General features: G+C 46.3%; 1 protein-coding gene across 31 annotated transcripts in view; it reads left to right on the forward strand.

Moving 5' to 3' along the window:
• The window catches only part of MAGI1 (membrane associated guanylate kinase, WW and PDZ domain containing 1), a 327,075-nt gene that overhangs the window by 264,420 nt on the left and 46,517 nt on the right, over window positions 1-16,138 (forward strand). For 24 of the 31 annotated variants that reach the window (XM_048071991.2, XM_067003356.1, XM_067003359.1 and 21 more), the window contains 5 exons: window positions 655-712; window positions 2,657-2,745; window positions 3,734-3,826; window positions 7,056-7,238; window positions 8,043-8,663. In XM_048071991.2, the coding sequence (XP_047927948.2) occupies window positions 655-712; window positions 2,657-2,745; window positions 3,734-3,826; window positions 7,056-7,238; window positions 8,043-8,663 (1,044 nt within the window). The remainder of the gene's footprint in view (window positions 1-654; window positions 713-2,656; window positions 2,746-3,733; window positions 3,827-7,055; window positions 7,239-8,042; window positions 8,664-16,138) is intronic. The other 7 variants (XM_048071913.2, XM_048071968.2, XM_048071976.2 and 4 more) reach the window with 1 other exon arrangement.

A 16,138-nucleotide genomic window follows, 5' to 3' on the forward strand; every position in this document is an offset into this window, starting at 1 on the left:
TGTGTGCCAGCCCCACTTGGGTGGTTTCCATATGCCGGGTGTTTACGTTAAATTCCCTTTGTCCCGTTCCAAGATGCACGTTTACGTCGGACTTGGGGCTGAGCGATGCAATGTAAATCCCTGGGAAGTGTGTCAAAAATATAATTTTATCAGCAGTGCTGAGCATAAATGGCCCTGCCCTGGTATAGGAGATAAAAGTGCTCTTTCTGTTAGCCTGCTACAATTGCCTGCTGTAATCTTACCCATCTTCATGTGCTGGTGTTAACGTAAATCTGGCCTGTAGCCTGTGTCCATCCATTTCTGCTGCAGTGCCTCCACCCAGGACCACTCTGCCTGTGATGGTCAAGCCAGGAGGGTACTTGAGGCACTCCCAGAAAGGAAATTTATTGATCATTTGTTCATTTGATGCAAAAAAACAAATCTAAAACTGACTGGCTGGGGCATCTTCCCACGCTAACACGGCACCGATGGGGCAGGTTGAGATGTCAGTGCAGCGCTACGCCAGCCTTTAAAGAATGCTGTGATCGTTCTGGAAAGCGTCTGTAGCAATATCTGAGCTGCTGCTGCTGCTGAGTGTATGCTGAGCAAGAGCAGGTACCTGCCAGAAAAAAGATCCTGCAATGGAGGCTTCAGTAATGCTTTTTCTATTTCCAGAGTTGCCTGCTGGTTGGGAGAAAATTGAGGATCCCGTATATGGTGTCTACTATGTAGAGTAAGTGCTGCTCTCCGGGTCTGGGGTGGCTGGTGGGTGAAGAAAGGCTTTCCTCTGCCTTGCATTCCCCATCCTCGGGTGGGCTCTGCTCAGCACCCTGCTCAGGGGAGGCAGGAGCACCCCAGGGGCAGGGCGTGCAGGAGCCCCAGCACCTCCCAAAATGCCTTCATCCATAGAGCACTAACAAGCGTGCAATCAGCCGAGCTCGATCCCTTTCATCCAGCACTCTGCTCACAATACCAGCACGCAAAGCAGGCTGCCCGTTCCCCTCAGGTGGCTCCCGAGGAGGAATGGAGGAGCCTGCGTGGCCGCCCAGCCACGGCAGAGGTTCTTGCACCGGGCTGTGTTGCTGTGACTAGAGTCATGGGGTCAGGGAGACGCCCTCCAGAATTAGAACAGCTTCTTCTCCATCTAGGTGACAGACCGCTCCCTTGGGAAACTGGAGAGCTGAGTTTTGTTTCATCATTGACCCCATAAAATGAATTTTTAATTATGTGTATGCTCCTGTCTACTAGGGTGGCTTACGATAGCCCTCAGAATAGACATGGAATACAATTTCTGTCTGCTTTGGCTCAGTTCTGACCCTACCATCTGTGCCTAGGGAAACAGGGTTAGCAAACTGTGTAATTAAGGCTTGACATTTATTTACCAAAGACATCGAGAATATTTTTCGGCTATTAAATCCCATGCCAAAAGGTCTTTCCAGCCTTTTTTCCTGTCACTTTATATATACTTGCCTGGTAGTTCTGTGGCACTCCTTACTGCTGTAATTAAATAGAAAAGTAACAGCAATGAGACGTAAGTTTATTTTACTTGCTATCTATAAGCTAGCAAGATGCTCGTAATTTGAGCATTTGTCTCTGTCCCTTCCAATTCAGGCACTCCTCTATTATTACTTAGTAGTTTTTTGAGAAACAACTTTATGATGAAAAAGTTCAAATTGTAGCACTTTTTGAAATCCTTATAATTATTCTTAAGTTTCTGAAGTTATCTTGAAATTGGAAGGCTTTTACAAAACTCACGAACTAGGTTTTACCTGCTTCTTTGTTTGGTTAAATATTGATCTTTAGCAGAAAAATTCTGAACAGCGCTCTACAATGCTTGTATCATAATTACTTGAAAATGTGTTTGCTTTTTAATAAAGACATGTGGGATAAGAGACTATAAAATAAAAAAGTCCTTAAAGGTAAACTTTGCCTTGGACACAAAGATGCGTGCATTAAGCAAATACAATTAACACTCCCAGTCCCCTGGCAGTAGGAAGCGTTTGTAGTGATGGAGAAACTTTTGTGTTGTTTCGTTTTTTTTCTTCTTGAAATTGGTAAGAAGTGTTAGCTCTGAACACTTTGTAAGGGTCAAAAGCACCCTAATGGCCCTTGAAGGAGAGCAGCTGATGTTTCACCAAATGCTGGTTTCAGCAGGGAGCGTTTGCTGGTGGCCAGTGCTGAATATTTTGATCCGTTCAGAGCGCAGCTTTTCAGCCCACAGCCTGCATCCAAGCAGATATTTTTAAGACACTCTATTAATAGTGTGCATTGATCAGATAGCTGGCAGATGTTAGCAGGTATTGGGTTTGTGTTTGTTTTTTCTTTTTTTAACTTCAGTGAGCCAGGGAATGACTGCACCTCCGGGAATCAGATTGAAGCGGGGATGATATGGGCCTGTCTTTTAAAATACAATCAGGCAAGGGCACCTTTCGTGCTTTAATCTCACTATTTTACGGAATAGATCATTATTTTAATGTATTTGAAGGAATTAGCCAGTGCATCGTATCAAGACTGGAATCAGCTTGTTTTCTTAAGTATGTTTTTTGGCACGACTAGGTGAGCATTGCTTCACATAGGCTGCTGTTCATATCATTTGGAGTTTTGCTTTAACACCTGACCAACATTCCCGCTTGTCACATAAAGGATTTCCTAATTCTTTGCTCTCTTTCTTCCCCAGCCACATCAACCGGAAGACACAATATGAAAACCCAGTTCTTGAAGCGAAGAGGAAGAAACAGCTTGAGCAACAGCAACAGCCACCCGAAGGTTGACACCACCAAGGGCTTGGTGGTTGGGGTTTTCTTGGGGGAATGTGCCTTCCGTCACTTTGGCAGCACTGTGCCAATGTTTTTGTCCTTCATTTTGTGGCCTTAGAGTGTTTAAAGGCAAAATGACGTGCATAGAAAAGTTGCATATGCCCTTCACATAAGAGGAAGAAAATCTAAACCATCTAACCACTTAAATGTCCTAGCTTTCAGCCCTGTAATGGGGAGAGGTTTTTTTTAATGGCCTTTATTTCTAGGAAGTTTCTAGGCTTCCGAGAAATAATGAAAGCACGCATTTTCCTCTTTAATCTGCTGTATCAAGTAGCTCACTATAGCTGGTGTTGTTCCAATCTACACTGGGACGTGTAGTATACTGAAGGGGGTGAGGAGCAGGCATTTTACATGTACAGTAGAGAAACCTTTCTACATGGGGGAGTTCTTCACCCAAGGATTTTGGATGTTGTCAAGCTCTAGTATCTAAAGTAATTTCATGATTTCAGAATGCTTTTTTCCTTTTTTTTTTTTTTTTTTTTTTTCTAAAGCAGCTCAAATGCAGTGAGATGCCCGTGGGTTTATTTTGGTATTTTCATAGCTTTCCCATCCCTCATTCAACAACAGCTACTGTCCAAGGGGGGCATTCCTCAGCATTCCTCCTGCCACAACATCATCTCTTCTACTTAACAGTCAGGGTGAACAGATGTGGGCTGTGAGGAACAGATTTAATATAAATACTGAGACCACCTAGATGCAAATGAAGTCCCAAGTATGAGCGTGAGGTAGCGTGTTCCAGCAGTTGACCTGGACACAGGGAGTCCTCCAGAACAGGTTTTTGAACATCCCATTCATTTTATTTCTTCTCTCCATGACTCTTTCCACTCTTGCCATGCTTCTCATGTTTCCTGTGCTCAAACCTTACACTCCCAGTGTACATGCACGAACTCGTAGTGCTGTTGTGAAACAAGTAATATTTCCGTCTCTGCCCTCTCCAGAATGGACAGAAGAGTGTCCATCTCTCCCACCACCCGCTGCTCCAAACCATGTTTCAAACAACCAAGATGCAGTTCGGGAAGCACCAGTGCAAGGTAACAACCTTGTGAAACCAGTTGTAAAAGTGCAACGAGTTTTTTTCACACAAATTAAATTCCCTCAGCCACAGTAAAGGGAGTATCTCCATGACTAGTGTCATACACCAGGGCATGTGCCTGCTCATCTGAATTACCCTAGACTTTGAAACTAGTTGTTTCAAGACGATATCCGTTGCCAAATGTGAGAGGCAAATGAGATTACCTGCATGAAAAAAGGATTGCGACTGTTCTCCCATGTAGTGTTCCAAGTCTTTAAAAAGGCATGAAAGCATGAGTTACTTCGGTGGGTTTTAACAGCAACTGCTGCTGGTGGATGCAAGTGCAAATGGGAGGAGAACTTTTTCTACAGAGCTGTATGGGTAAGCAAGGATTAGACTTTTATATCTTCTAAACACTGCTGAGTTTACAGCGTGGCTCTTATAGTAAGATCAAGAGCAAACATTTTTTTTCCTGTTTATACAGGGCAACCTTCCCTCCCCAAATCAACACAAAATCTTACCATATTTTAATATGTCAAAGACGCAGACATCCATGTGAAAATTTAAGTTTGAATGCCTTTTAATGTGGAAGGGGTAGGAGCTGGGAGGGAGTGATGAGGAGGGAGTGATATTAGGTCCAAACACCGTGGACCTACTTGGAAGTTGAATTAAATGTGTACAAGCACTATAGGGTATTACAGCCCTTTTTATTAGTGTCGGTGGTCTGTGTATGGCCAGCTCCTCACAGACCAGTGGCTTGTCTTAAAAACCTTGCCAGACAGGACAGGAATCATTCCTGGATTAGCAGTATGAGTGGAAATGTTGTTGGATCAGGTTGCCAGCAAGGGCAGAGTTTCACTTGTACCTGCTGCAGTACAAGTGCTCTCTGGTTACAAGTGGCTGTAAGTAAGCTGCATCTTTAGCAACGTCTAAATTGCATCGCATGTGCACAGCATTGCCCTGGTGTGCAGGAACCAGAGGATGAGGAAGGTGAGAGAAGGGACACAGGAGCATGTCATCCTGGCAGAGCTGGGGGAACAGGCCCCAGGAGCTGGGAAATAACTCTCTAGCTCTGCAGGTCAGCCACGGTCTCCAAAGGCAATTCTCACAAGTGAGATCCTGGGTTGCCTTTTCTGCCATGAAGAGCCAGGGCGTGCTCTCTGCTACAGGTGGCAGCAGGTCTGACCTTCTGAAAAAGCTGTGCCCGATTTGACAGTATCCAAGCCCCCCCAGCACATTCACAAGGGTTATCAGAGTGTGTTAGGATAGTCCAGACTGGCAGCAAGGAAAAACGCAGGAGGTCTGGGGGCAGTGCCCTGCCCACCGGGCATCTGGTGTTTGTTATCTCATCAGAGTGCCCTCAAACAGCTAGTCCTCTCCAAGGAGCCATCTCCGAATGCCACATCTGCCTTTCACATTGTCAGGAAGGAGCAGGGCTGCCCAAGCACCCATGCATGGCAATGCAAAGGACCCATTGGGAGCCTCACTCAGCTCTCTACCTGCTCCTGACTGCCATCCACCAAAATCTTAGAGCAACACTCCAAGAAAGTGTTAGCGTGTCTCAGCACCACTCTGAGTGATGTGCCCTGATACCCACTGATGACTCTCTCTCTTCCATTCCTTCCTCTTTCTTTCTCAGTGCTGCTCCTTCTCTCGCTCCCCCTTTCGCAGCAGCTATTTCCAGCTCCCCTCTCCTCCTGCCCTATGCCCAGGGGTTTCCATCTCCCACCGGTGGCACTGCAGGTGGGGATGTGGGCACAAGGAGCCCTCCCTGTGCCTCTGGCACTGCTCTTCCAGCTGGGATTTTGTGGATACACTCATTTAAAACGTGAGCCCCTCCCAAATGCTGTAGGTGGGACATAGCCTGTGGTGCTACCACCCGCTGTTACTACAGGGCGAGTTCGCGCTGTGTTTGTAGGCAGAAGCTGGCAAGCTCTGCCTGTTCTGTTCAGCTTTTGAACCAGAAATTAGCAGAGGACCAAGCCCTGCTACGTGCTGCCTCTCAGCTGTGTTTTTACCGGCGAGGCCGGGCTGCACTCAGCAATCAAGGCACATTTCTGCACCTTGGGTCCTGCCCACGGTGTGCGGGATTTCCGCGCTACCCTTCAAAGGCAGAAGAGTGCGAATCCTCGCACTTCCCCCTCATGAATAATCTTCAAATGTACGTTTTTTTTTTTTTTTTTCCCCCAGTCAAAGGCTTACAGGCCTCCCTCAAGGTCTGCTTTCTGAGCAGAGCCCCACGGCGATGCCGCCGAGGTTTTTTGAGCGTGTGCCAGCTCTCCTGGCTGCACCGCACGCTGCTGCTCCCGGAGCTGTCACCAGAGGGCTTAGTGGCACAGTCGTTTCCCCTCTAAGCATTAAAAACAATTAAAAGTGCAAAGGTGTTTAGCGTTGCCACTGTGAAGTACAGCAGCTCTGACTCCTTCTCCAAGGCTGAGCAATGTGCTCTGCGAGGATGCGCGCTTGGTTTTGGAGCGCCTTGTTCTCTCTTAACCGTGATCCCGGAGAGCTTTAGCAGCCTCCGGCACAGCCACCCCTGTCCCGGGGTGCTCTTTGATCCGTACCTCACAACGGCAGCGCTTCATCCGCAACAGGCAAGGAGCAGAAAGAAGAGAGTCAGACATCGAGCAGGGTCTGAAGAACAACAGCAGCACCTCCCTGCCCTTTCAGCAGAGGTCGTAGGGCAGTAGCAGTGGTGGGGTGGGCAGGGGATGGTGCTGGAGGGTTGAGCAGTGTCTTGCCGCTGCTCGGAAGCTGCTTTTTGCTGGGTGGGTTAGGAGAAGGCCAGGGGGAGGAAAACATAACGGTACTCATTTCTGCAGAAATTCTCACTACAGACTTTGTAGGGGGCAGATGTGCTGCCCCCATCCCATCCTTACTGGGACGGATGTAACCACCTCAGGACAGAGATAAGACACGTATCTAAGCCAGCACTGCCAGCTTTAATATGTTCCATTCCCCCCAAAAAAAACATATTTCCCCCTGTGTAGCCTCGGGGCTTTGGTATGCACAAGCACAGCTAACAAAGCAGCTGCTAATAGGAGGTTTTTGCTCATTCCTTTTACTGCATGATTGGTCCCAGGGAAACAGGTGGAGTGCATCGAGGTGCCAGGACAGCAGAGCCAAGCTCGGTCCCAGCCTGGCTCACCGCTGTGTCTGTGCACTTGTTAGAACGGGGAGGGACAGAGGAAAAACAGATCAAATGCTCTTGCTTGCCTGTTCATAGATTTTCCAAACTTCCTACGCAGGGAAACCTTTTTTTACGAGAAACCCTTCGGAGTTGAAAGGGAAGTTCATCCACACTAAGCTAAGGAAAAGCAGCAGGGGGTTTGGCTTCACTGTCGTTGGAGGAGATGAGCCAGATGAATTTCTGCAGATCAAAAGTTTGGTGCTCGACGGCCCCGCAGCCCTGGATGGCAAAATGGAAACAGGTACTTTAAATCAAAATCTCCAGCACCACTTTGATTTATGTTTTTACAGATGTTTTTATGTGCAATTCTTAACGACCTTTAGTCCTCACCTTGTTTTGGGGGAAAGGCATTCGGCTTTCCAATTAGCAAGCAAGGAAGTGGGATACAATGGGGGATATACTCTAAATCTTCGGTGTTTTTGTAGGGTTGCATCACTGCACGTTGTATTTATCTGCCATGGCATGCACCCCTTCTCCCAGCTTCTCGCAGGATATGGGCGGAGGAGTGCCCACCTGCGCATCGCATGCTAAAGATCCTTGTCTTGCAGCCACAGCCTTAAAGAAGTGAATCATACCTAGATTTCAGGCTAAAGTATGCTTGAGACATGCTACGTGGCGCTGTTTTTGAGCAGTTGGTATTTGAGCCTTCTGTTACAGCTCTCATACGCTCTCAGTTTTGCTTCTATCATATGTCAGCGTAGCACAGGGTGTAACAGTGAGAGCTGGGGCTTCACAATAACTGCTAAATGGGCTATATATTCTCGCTTGAATTTATTAATTTTTGCATGAGCCAAATTCCGCTTTCGCTTTCAAAAACGTTTCTGTACATGAGGGCTTTATGCCGTGAATCCTTTATGTGCAGATAATTCTTGCTTGCCCAAATGTGACTGCTCCTTTTCCTTGCAAAGTGTTTGGGTGCTGCTCTTCACCTGTGAGTGGTACCTGTGGGTGCTGTGGACCAGAGCTCGCAGGCTCCACTTCCCACGTTCCTGCACAAACGTGAAGCAGCTGTATGCATTGGTCTGTCTGTCTGTGTCCTCTGCAGGGGACGTCATAGTCAGCGTGAACGACACCTGTGTGCTGGGGCACACTCACGCTCAAGTCGTGAAAATCTTCCAGTCCATCCCCATCGGTGCCAGCGTGGACCTGGAACTGTGCCGAGGCTACCCCCTGCCCTTCGATCCCGATGACCCCAACACGAGCCTGGTGACGTCCGTGGCGATTTTGGACAAAGAGCCAATCATTGTGAACGGGCAGGAAAATTACGACTCCCCGGCGAGCCACAGCAGTAAAACAGGGAAAGTAAACGGCACAAAGGAAGCGAGACCCAGCAGCCCGGCTGAGGTCTCCTCCAACGGACCCCACGGCTACCCCAATGACACGGTCTCTTTGGCGTCCTCGATAGCAACACAGCCTGAACTGATAACTGTGCATATAGTGAAAGGGCCCATGGGCTTTGGCTTTACTATAGCAGACAGTCCCGGCGGGGGCGGCCAAAGAGTGAAACAAATCGTGGACAGCCCGCGGTGCCGAGGCCTGAAGGAGGGCGATCTCATAGTCGAAGTGAACAAGAAGAATGTGCAGAGCCTCACGCACAACCAGGTGGTGGATATGCTGATTGAATGTCCCAAGGGAAGCGAAGTCACGTTGCTGGTGCAGCGAGGAGGTACGTTTTCGAAACCGCTTGCAAATCTTTCTTCTTGAAATGAAACAAAAAACTTTGCGTGTCACAAAAGACCTGCTCTTGTAAACTTCTCTGCTGAAATGGTTTGTGGCCTGAGGCGTAGGAACTGCCGCACGTTGGCAGTTGTTAGGTCACATAGATGGTTAAAATTATTGGGGTTTTGGTGCTGCTCTGAGGGGAATGTGCATTAGTTCCTGTGCGCGCTTGCACTACACACGGCTTCTGGTAGGGGGCAAGAGGGTGGTATGGCTACACCTTTACTTACATTACAAACCCTGATCCGCTCATAAAACTTTATTCATTTAAAAAATGTAGACATTTCTTGAGCTGTTTTAAGGGATAAAAGAAGCTTGTAATAAGTTCTGTGATTTGCAGTGTCTGAAGCCAGATACCCATGGACTTTTCACTATGGAAAGGACTTTTCACTGGGGTGCAATTGGGGTTGGAGGCAGAGGAGTTAAACTTCTTCATGTTGTGAGCAACTGAAATGTTTCTTCTTGCCATATTCATTTGTTGGCAACTGGGAGCTGAGCTTGTTTTCGGTTGCGTTGCTGAGAGGGCACCAGCAGGTACAAAAAATGCCCTGCAGGCAGTATGTCTGCAGTCCGGGCGTGGGCATGCAGGGTAACCTGCTAGTGGGACCCGGCCGTCTGCAGGAGCCCTCTGCCACCCACAGAGTAAGGGTAAAGCGGCACACCCCACCTCACGTAGCACGCTCTCATCTGCAGGTTAAAGTTACAGGGAGAGAGAGTGGGGAGCTTGCAGGGGATGTTCAGATCAGCTGAAGAGTATGAAGCTGAGAGCAGAGGGGTCGGCTCTCCCCCGTGTCTCTGCTCCCTGCTGCGAGGAGGGATCACCCTGAGGCTGGTCGTGCGGCTCTGACAGGGGCAAAGCCCTGGCCCCAAGGCGCTCCCAGTCCTGCATGGTGCTTTGCACAGACAACAAGCACGTGGGCGCTCAGCACCCTGCAGGGACAGGCACGCTGCGGGGACAGAGGTAAGCTGGGGGGCAGGTGCTGAATGCAGCCCGAGGCAGCCCTGGGAGGAATGTTGGATATGAAAGCACTTCTCTGAAACCCTCCCAAAGTGTTCTGATTGTAGTCATTTGGCAACCAAGGCCAGTCCATTTAATGGAGGCACGCTGCTTTCTGAATTTGCAACTCTGGTTTGTTTTTTGAAGTCCTTTCAAGGATTAGAGGGCACCGATTCTGCAATTAATAGCAATCCTGGAGAAAGCAGTGCCTTTCTTATACTCCTTCCTTTGCAACTGCCTACTGTATTTTTGTATTTTGGTAGTAAATTAAAAAGTACAGAACAGAATATATTAAAGAGTTCTGCAATTTTCGAGGTGTGAGTTCCTTAGAGACTTTCAATACTAGATAGGTTTAAAAAATGGACCACAGTCTCATGATTAATATATGTATTTTGGAAAAAATATGGTTGGAAGAAAGATAGCAGCTATTATTAATCCTCCTTGAGAGCACATATATATCTGGTACCACCATACATTAATTATTTGAATTGTGGCTGACATTTAATAATTCTCCTTGTGCCTTGAAGGCATAATGAAAAGATTTGATGAGGAAATAAAAGCAGAGTTTTAATAGGATAGTAAATAGTTCCCTGGTAATCTTGCTGAATCTCATATATTTTTTATTGAATTGAGGTACTAAACACATGTTGAACATTTGCTGTCCCCTTCCCACATAGGTGCCATATCAATCTCCTTGAGCTCCCTCCCTCCCTCCCTCCAGGTCCTGACATTTCTCTCTCAGTGCAGAGCACTTGCAGCTCCGAATTTCATGCTCTCATGATACAGGACTCTGAAACTGTGGTGGCCCTGGATCCAGTTAGTCATTGAAATGTGGTTTTCTCCCCCCACCCAGAAGAAAGCTGGACTGAAAGGTACGGAGGCTGTGGCACGCAAGCCAAGCAGAATACACACAGTGGTAGTAGCCCGCCATCAAAACCAGTCAGGTTTGTTAAAAGGTTGAGATGGAGTTGGCTAAAACATACTCAACACCCAGTGCTGCTGCACTTGGGTCCTCTCTGCAGAAATTTTGCCTTGTGTTAGCTCTGCGAAGTCTTTTGTCAGAAGTACCATCCCCAGACAACGTGCTGCTGTTTCTTGTGGTCCGATTACAGAAATGCATTTGGCCCCTGTGCCTGATTCAGGGCTCCTGAAGCTGTTCTTCTTCAGCTTCGCTGACAGTTGTCCTTTCCTCCTCCTCCCTCTGGTGTCCAGTGAAGAAAGTGCTCAGATGCTGCCAGGCATCCTTGCGTTAGCCTAGCATTTGCATTCAGCCAGGCTTTGCACGAAGCATCCCTGTAACACTACGTCTGGTGCTCAGAGCTGTCGAAAGGATTTGTCAGGAGCGATTACTAATCAGGCAGAAAAATATCAGCAAAAGACGGGTAATATACAGGAAAAGCTCTGCCTGCTCCAAGCTGCTCGTGCGCTCCTAACAACAAGGTTTAATTGTTAAAATGCAAACCCGCAGCCGCCGAGAGCAGCCTGGGAAATATTTCCCGTAAGGCTGGCTTGGGGGAGCAGGCGAGTCCTGCAGGTGCTCCGAGGGAGGAACAGAAGGAGGGTTTCAGGGAGGATGGAGCCGAAATGCCCCCTCTGCATGCTCAGCTGCTCGTGTGTCATCTGAAAATCATTTGTGGGACTCATGAGATTTGGGGGGGGAAAGGTACATTAAGGGAGGGATGATGTCATGTCATTTGTTTGCTTTCGAGAGGCCCCATGGAAGACTTGCCTTACCTATGTTCTGTTTTCAGTTTATTTTCCCCTTTCTCCTCCCTTCCCTAGGGCTTGATTATATTCTTGCTATTGTTTTCCTATCTCATCCCTACACAGTGCTGGAAAAAACTCCCTAAGCCCATCTCACGGTTTGGACTTCAACATTCGAGGGGCTGAGGAAGGATGAACTCAGCACAGGGGCAGGGGCAGGGTGGCTGCTTGGGCTGTACCTGAGAGCAGATTGAAAAGCTGCCTTTGCTTAGCAAAATGAGGGGACGGAGAGGGGAAAATTATTGTCTGTAGCTATTAGGCAGGAGAGAAAGAAGATTCCTAAACCAGAGAGATCTTGGCTGAGGAGCAAATGGGTGTTGTCTGGCCGTGAGTAATTTAAAGCAGTAATAAGAAGGAAGTGCCGACCCATCAGAGTCTGTAAGTCCAACTGGAGGAGGCAGGAAGCCTTTGCTGGCTGAAGGTGAAGCTCAGCAGGTTTGAAGGGGTTACGACACGGTGCTTGCACCGGAGGAAGAGATGCTTGGCAGCACAGGAGGGCCGTTCGAGGCCTGACTACATAGAACTGCCTGCGCTATTGGTTGCAAAATGCAGAATTAAGGAGATGTTTTTGTCCCTGCGATGCACAATGCCACTGCACATCTCATTTATTTTGAAGAATTATTGTTAACAAGGCCACAAAAAGGCACATCTTTATTTTGAGTATTTGTAACTGAAAAAGGTTATTTAAACATTGAACCTACCAAGTAAACAAAGTACTTTTCCACCCCAAAAAAGGTAATGTTTGCCACTTGAAATCCATTTTTCATTGAAATCTTGTCGACGCAGAGTAATTGACTGAAATCAGCGATTCTCAAATACCTCACCATTCTGCATAGATTCCATTTGTAATAAAAGCAACATTTTGTCAGAATAATTTCCCTGCTTCCCAAGTGACTTCTGTTCCAGGGAGCTGTGTCTGTGCTAGGACGGGCAGGGGGCTGCTTCAGAAGTTGTTATTCTGCAAAAACTACTGGGCTGTATTTATCTGGGTCGGTAAGAACTAACATTTGTCTCAGTGAAAGCAGCTGCACGTTTTACTGATGTATTTTGCAAATTACCTCAAATTAAAAAGGATTTTTTTTTTCAATTTTAGGTTAGTCTTCAGTACAAATCATCCAACGATACTGTGACTGCTTTGTGCTGGGTTACAAGACTTAGGCTGAGCAGTCTGCATGCGGGTTTGAATGGGCAGTTTCCTTTCCAAGCATTCACAGCTGGTGCTCGCTGGCATCTTTATTGACCAGAAGGCTGAAAGTAGCATAGACCTTGAGCCTGATCTATGTAATCCCCTCAAAGGTGTGTTCCCACTTCACTGGAGATCAAAGCAAAAGTGTGCAGTTGAGATGTCACTCACATGTCACGTGCAGATCAGTGCAGTTTCTAGTTGCTTTCCCTAGTGCCAAATTCACATGAAACCAGGGAACAGAAATCACTCTTTCGAGACATAAATGGTACGAATGCTGGAGTTTCAGAACCGCATGTGTTTTATGGGAAGGGGAGACTGAGCAACATCTACCTGTGTGAATGCCATCAGTGGGCACCTGAGTGCTAACCTCCATGTAAAAGCAGTCGGTGGTGAAATCTCTGTTTCGGGTTCTGTAGAATGGAAGGTGGTTGTGGGGAGAGATGAGGCAAGAAGAGGGGAGGCCTCTGCTGGGTAACCCTGCTCATTTGCTCCTTGACTCAGCCGTAAGAAGGTCCTTGCGATACATAAAACTACAGCAGAGGTTTATAGCAACAGAACGAAATTACAGAGCTTGAAAGCAATAAACCTATTAAGTCTGCTTAGCTATATGAAGCCTCCCTTGCTGTTCCAGAGGTACTCTTGGCGTGTGAGGCTAATTAACCTCCACCACTTCCCATGGAGAGGAGTTAACTCCTTCCTCGTGTGCCAAAAATGAGTGCTGGACTCAACTGCTCTGGACTCGAAGGGTCTTTCAGTAGCCTAAAATGGAAGGACTTTTTTTTTTTTCCTCTCTCTCTATTTATCTTGTGTTTAGGCCCGTGAAACATAATACAATAATATAAAGATTTTTGTTTTTTCTTTATGCTGCTGGCTGCAGCTTCAGGCACCCCCCAGCCAGGGCAGAGAGAGTTAGAAGATCCTTTAGACACGGTGGGAAAGCTTTACAAACAATATATCGTAACAACTTATAATTGCATGCACATTATAACAGCGTGATTGAAATCAGACTGCTCTTTGAGATCTAGAGTGTCAAAATACAATGCTTGGGCGTAAGTTACAGCGACACTGAGCACAAGTACCCAAACCGAGTGAGATCCATTACCACTGCTGGGTTCAGAGGACATCTCCTCCCTTTTTTCTGCCCCCACCACAAACCCCTCTCAGTCTGAATTTTGTAAGTGAAAATGTTGTCTTTGTACTTGTTTACTGAGATCCCTCTACCCCCACAGAAAGGGAACTTTACCTTCCTGTCCCCACCAAAAGTGTTGGAAAGCAATCATTGAGTGGTTAGAGCCAAAAAAAAAAAAAAAAAGTCTAATCTCACAGTGTTGGAGTTAGAGCTCCTTTTCAGTTGCTATCCCTAATGATGTAAAACCATGGTAATTAGAGTTGCAATCAGCTATTCAGTAGAGGCTTGAACTCTTTTGAACAAGCCACTCACTTCTGTTTGCCCTTTAGGCTTGCAGTGAAGAGCGAGCTGAAAGTCATGCCACTTCTGCATCTAGCTGCCAGAAAATCTCAAACTGCCTTAGCAGCTGCTGAAGTAGAGGAAAAGCGAGTCCAAACTGCTCTTAGGACAAAATCACAACCTGGGAATCGGATGACCGTTACCACAGAGCATGTTTGCCTGTGCCAAAGCTTCTGGAAAGGGAAGAAAAGTTCAGGGTTTCCAGCAGTGTTTTCGGTTCTCAGCACAGAGGGCGCAGAGCATTACACTGGGGTCTTTGTCCCATGCCTGGATCCGCAGGCACCCCCGTGAAAATCCACCTCCCTGAGCTCGGAGCTGCCGGTAGGGATCGTCCTGCAGCCCTCCCTGGCAGTGGGTTTCTCCCTCTACCCCCTAGCCCACCACGTTGTGACATCTTCTTCCCTCACCAGAAGCAGACCTAATTCCTCTCTGCCATATGGTGGGCTCAGCTCACCTCTGCGGTTCTGAAAACCCCATTTCAAGTCATCTCAATTCTTTCTTGCCTCAGCCTCCTTCCCTTCTGTCAACCACCACCAGCTCCCAGTGCTCCCAGTACCTTCTGCTCAGGTGTCTCCCCTCACGCCTGCTGGCTCTCAGCAGTTTGTCACTCCGTGCAGGTTATTTTGACGTGCACACTGTAAAACACCTGATATTGTAGTGCTACTAACACCATCCAGAAATAACAGGTGGGGATATACTTTTTTTTTTGATCGCTCACAGGTGCACGTATTTATATAGTAAATTATGTTAAAAAATGAGAATTGCAGCATGTTTAAAGAAATATATGTACATGTGTAATGCCAAGATTTATTTTTCTAGTTCTTTTTTTCTGTTTCTTTTTTCTTTTTTTTTTTCCTTTTTGTAATGTCAGGGCTATTGCTTTGCGATTCCAGACTTACGTATTTCCTGATCTAATTGGGAACTTATTTGGCATTTAAAAATCTGCCTTCGATCATTTTCTGTTGTTTAATTTTGTTACTATTTCCTTTAAATAGATTTGCCTTCAAAGAAGGAAATCAGATAAGTAAAGTTTTTGTCTACAAAATGCATAAAAATGAAATATTTTTAAACATTTTGCAATGTTATCTTTCTGTTTTCAAAAAAATAGATAATCCTAGTACAAACACATTGCTTAAACACTACATCAAGTTTAATATAATTTCAACACAAGCTGCCTAGTTTCCATGAGTTACGGTGCAGGAGAGGAGCTGAGTTTGGAGAACCTTTGTCTGGGAGTAGATGCATCTTTTTTTCCAATCCACTGAGTCAGTCTTTGCTGTTCTCTTCTCTCTGTTTAGCAGAATTATATTCAAACAAGGCCAAAAAAGTTGATGAGACTTTAAAACAAGTTTAAAGCAAGTTTTGATGTCACATTTACTATTCTCTTACAGTCTGATTAGGGACCAGTATATCAAGGAGCAGGTACAAAAATCAGTTCAAGTCAAGAAAAGATGAAATAAAGGAAACATTACACATTGTGATATTTTTAATAACAAGTTTGAAGTTCATAGCCCTTATTAGGATTGCTTATATGCATGCATTTTGATGCACTGTGCAAGTTAATTTTCCTCTGAACAGCACCGGAGCATTAGACGTGCCTTTTTGGGGCAATGCAGTGTATTGTTATGCAGCACAATACACTGATCACTGGTAATTGGTTTTGTAAAGCAAGCTAGCAGGAGCTTGTTTTTCTTTGTGATAAAAATAAGCCAAACTTTACATTTGAAATCAGGTCGTCTTATAAATAATGTAATATTTGGGGATTATGCAGTGTTTTTCTCCTTCAAAGTGCTTTACAGGTGTTAATCTTAGCGACATTAACCGTTTGGTTTTGATGATCTGAATTTGCAAGGCTTGGGACAACTGTGTTTTTACCAAAAACATGAAGTTCTGGTGCTGCCGAAGTTCATGGCAAGGCTCCCATTAGACTCCAGGAGGCAGTAGGGTTTCAGCAAGGTTTTGAATGCCTACAAATGTCTGTAGCCACAAAGGATAATTGTTGGTTGC

The sequence above is a fragment of the Anser cygnoides genome, chromosome 10 (genome assembly GCF_040182565.1).
Source record: "Anser cygnoides isolate HZ-2024a breed goose chromosome 10, Taihu_goose_T2T_genome, whole genome shotgun sequence".
Classification (NCBI taxonomy): Eukaryota; Metazoa; Chordata; class Aves; order Anseriformes; family Anatidae; genus Anser; species Anser cygnoides.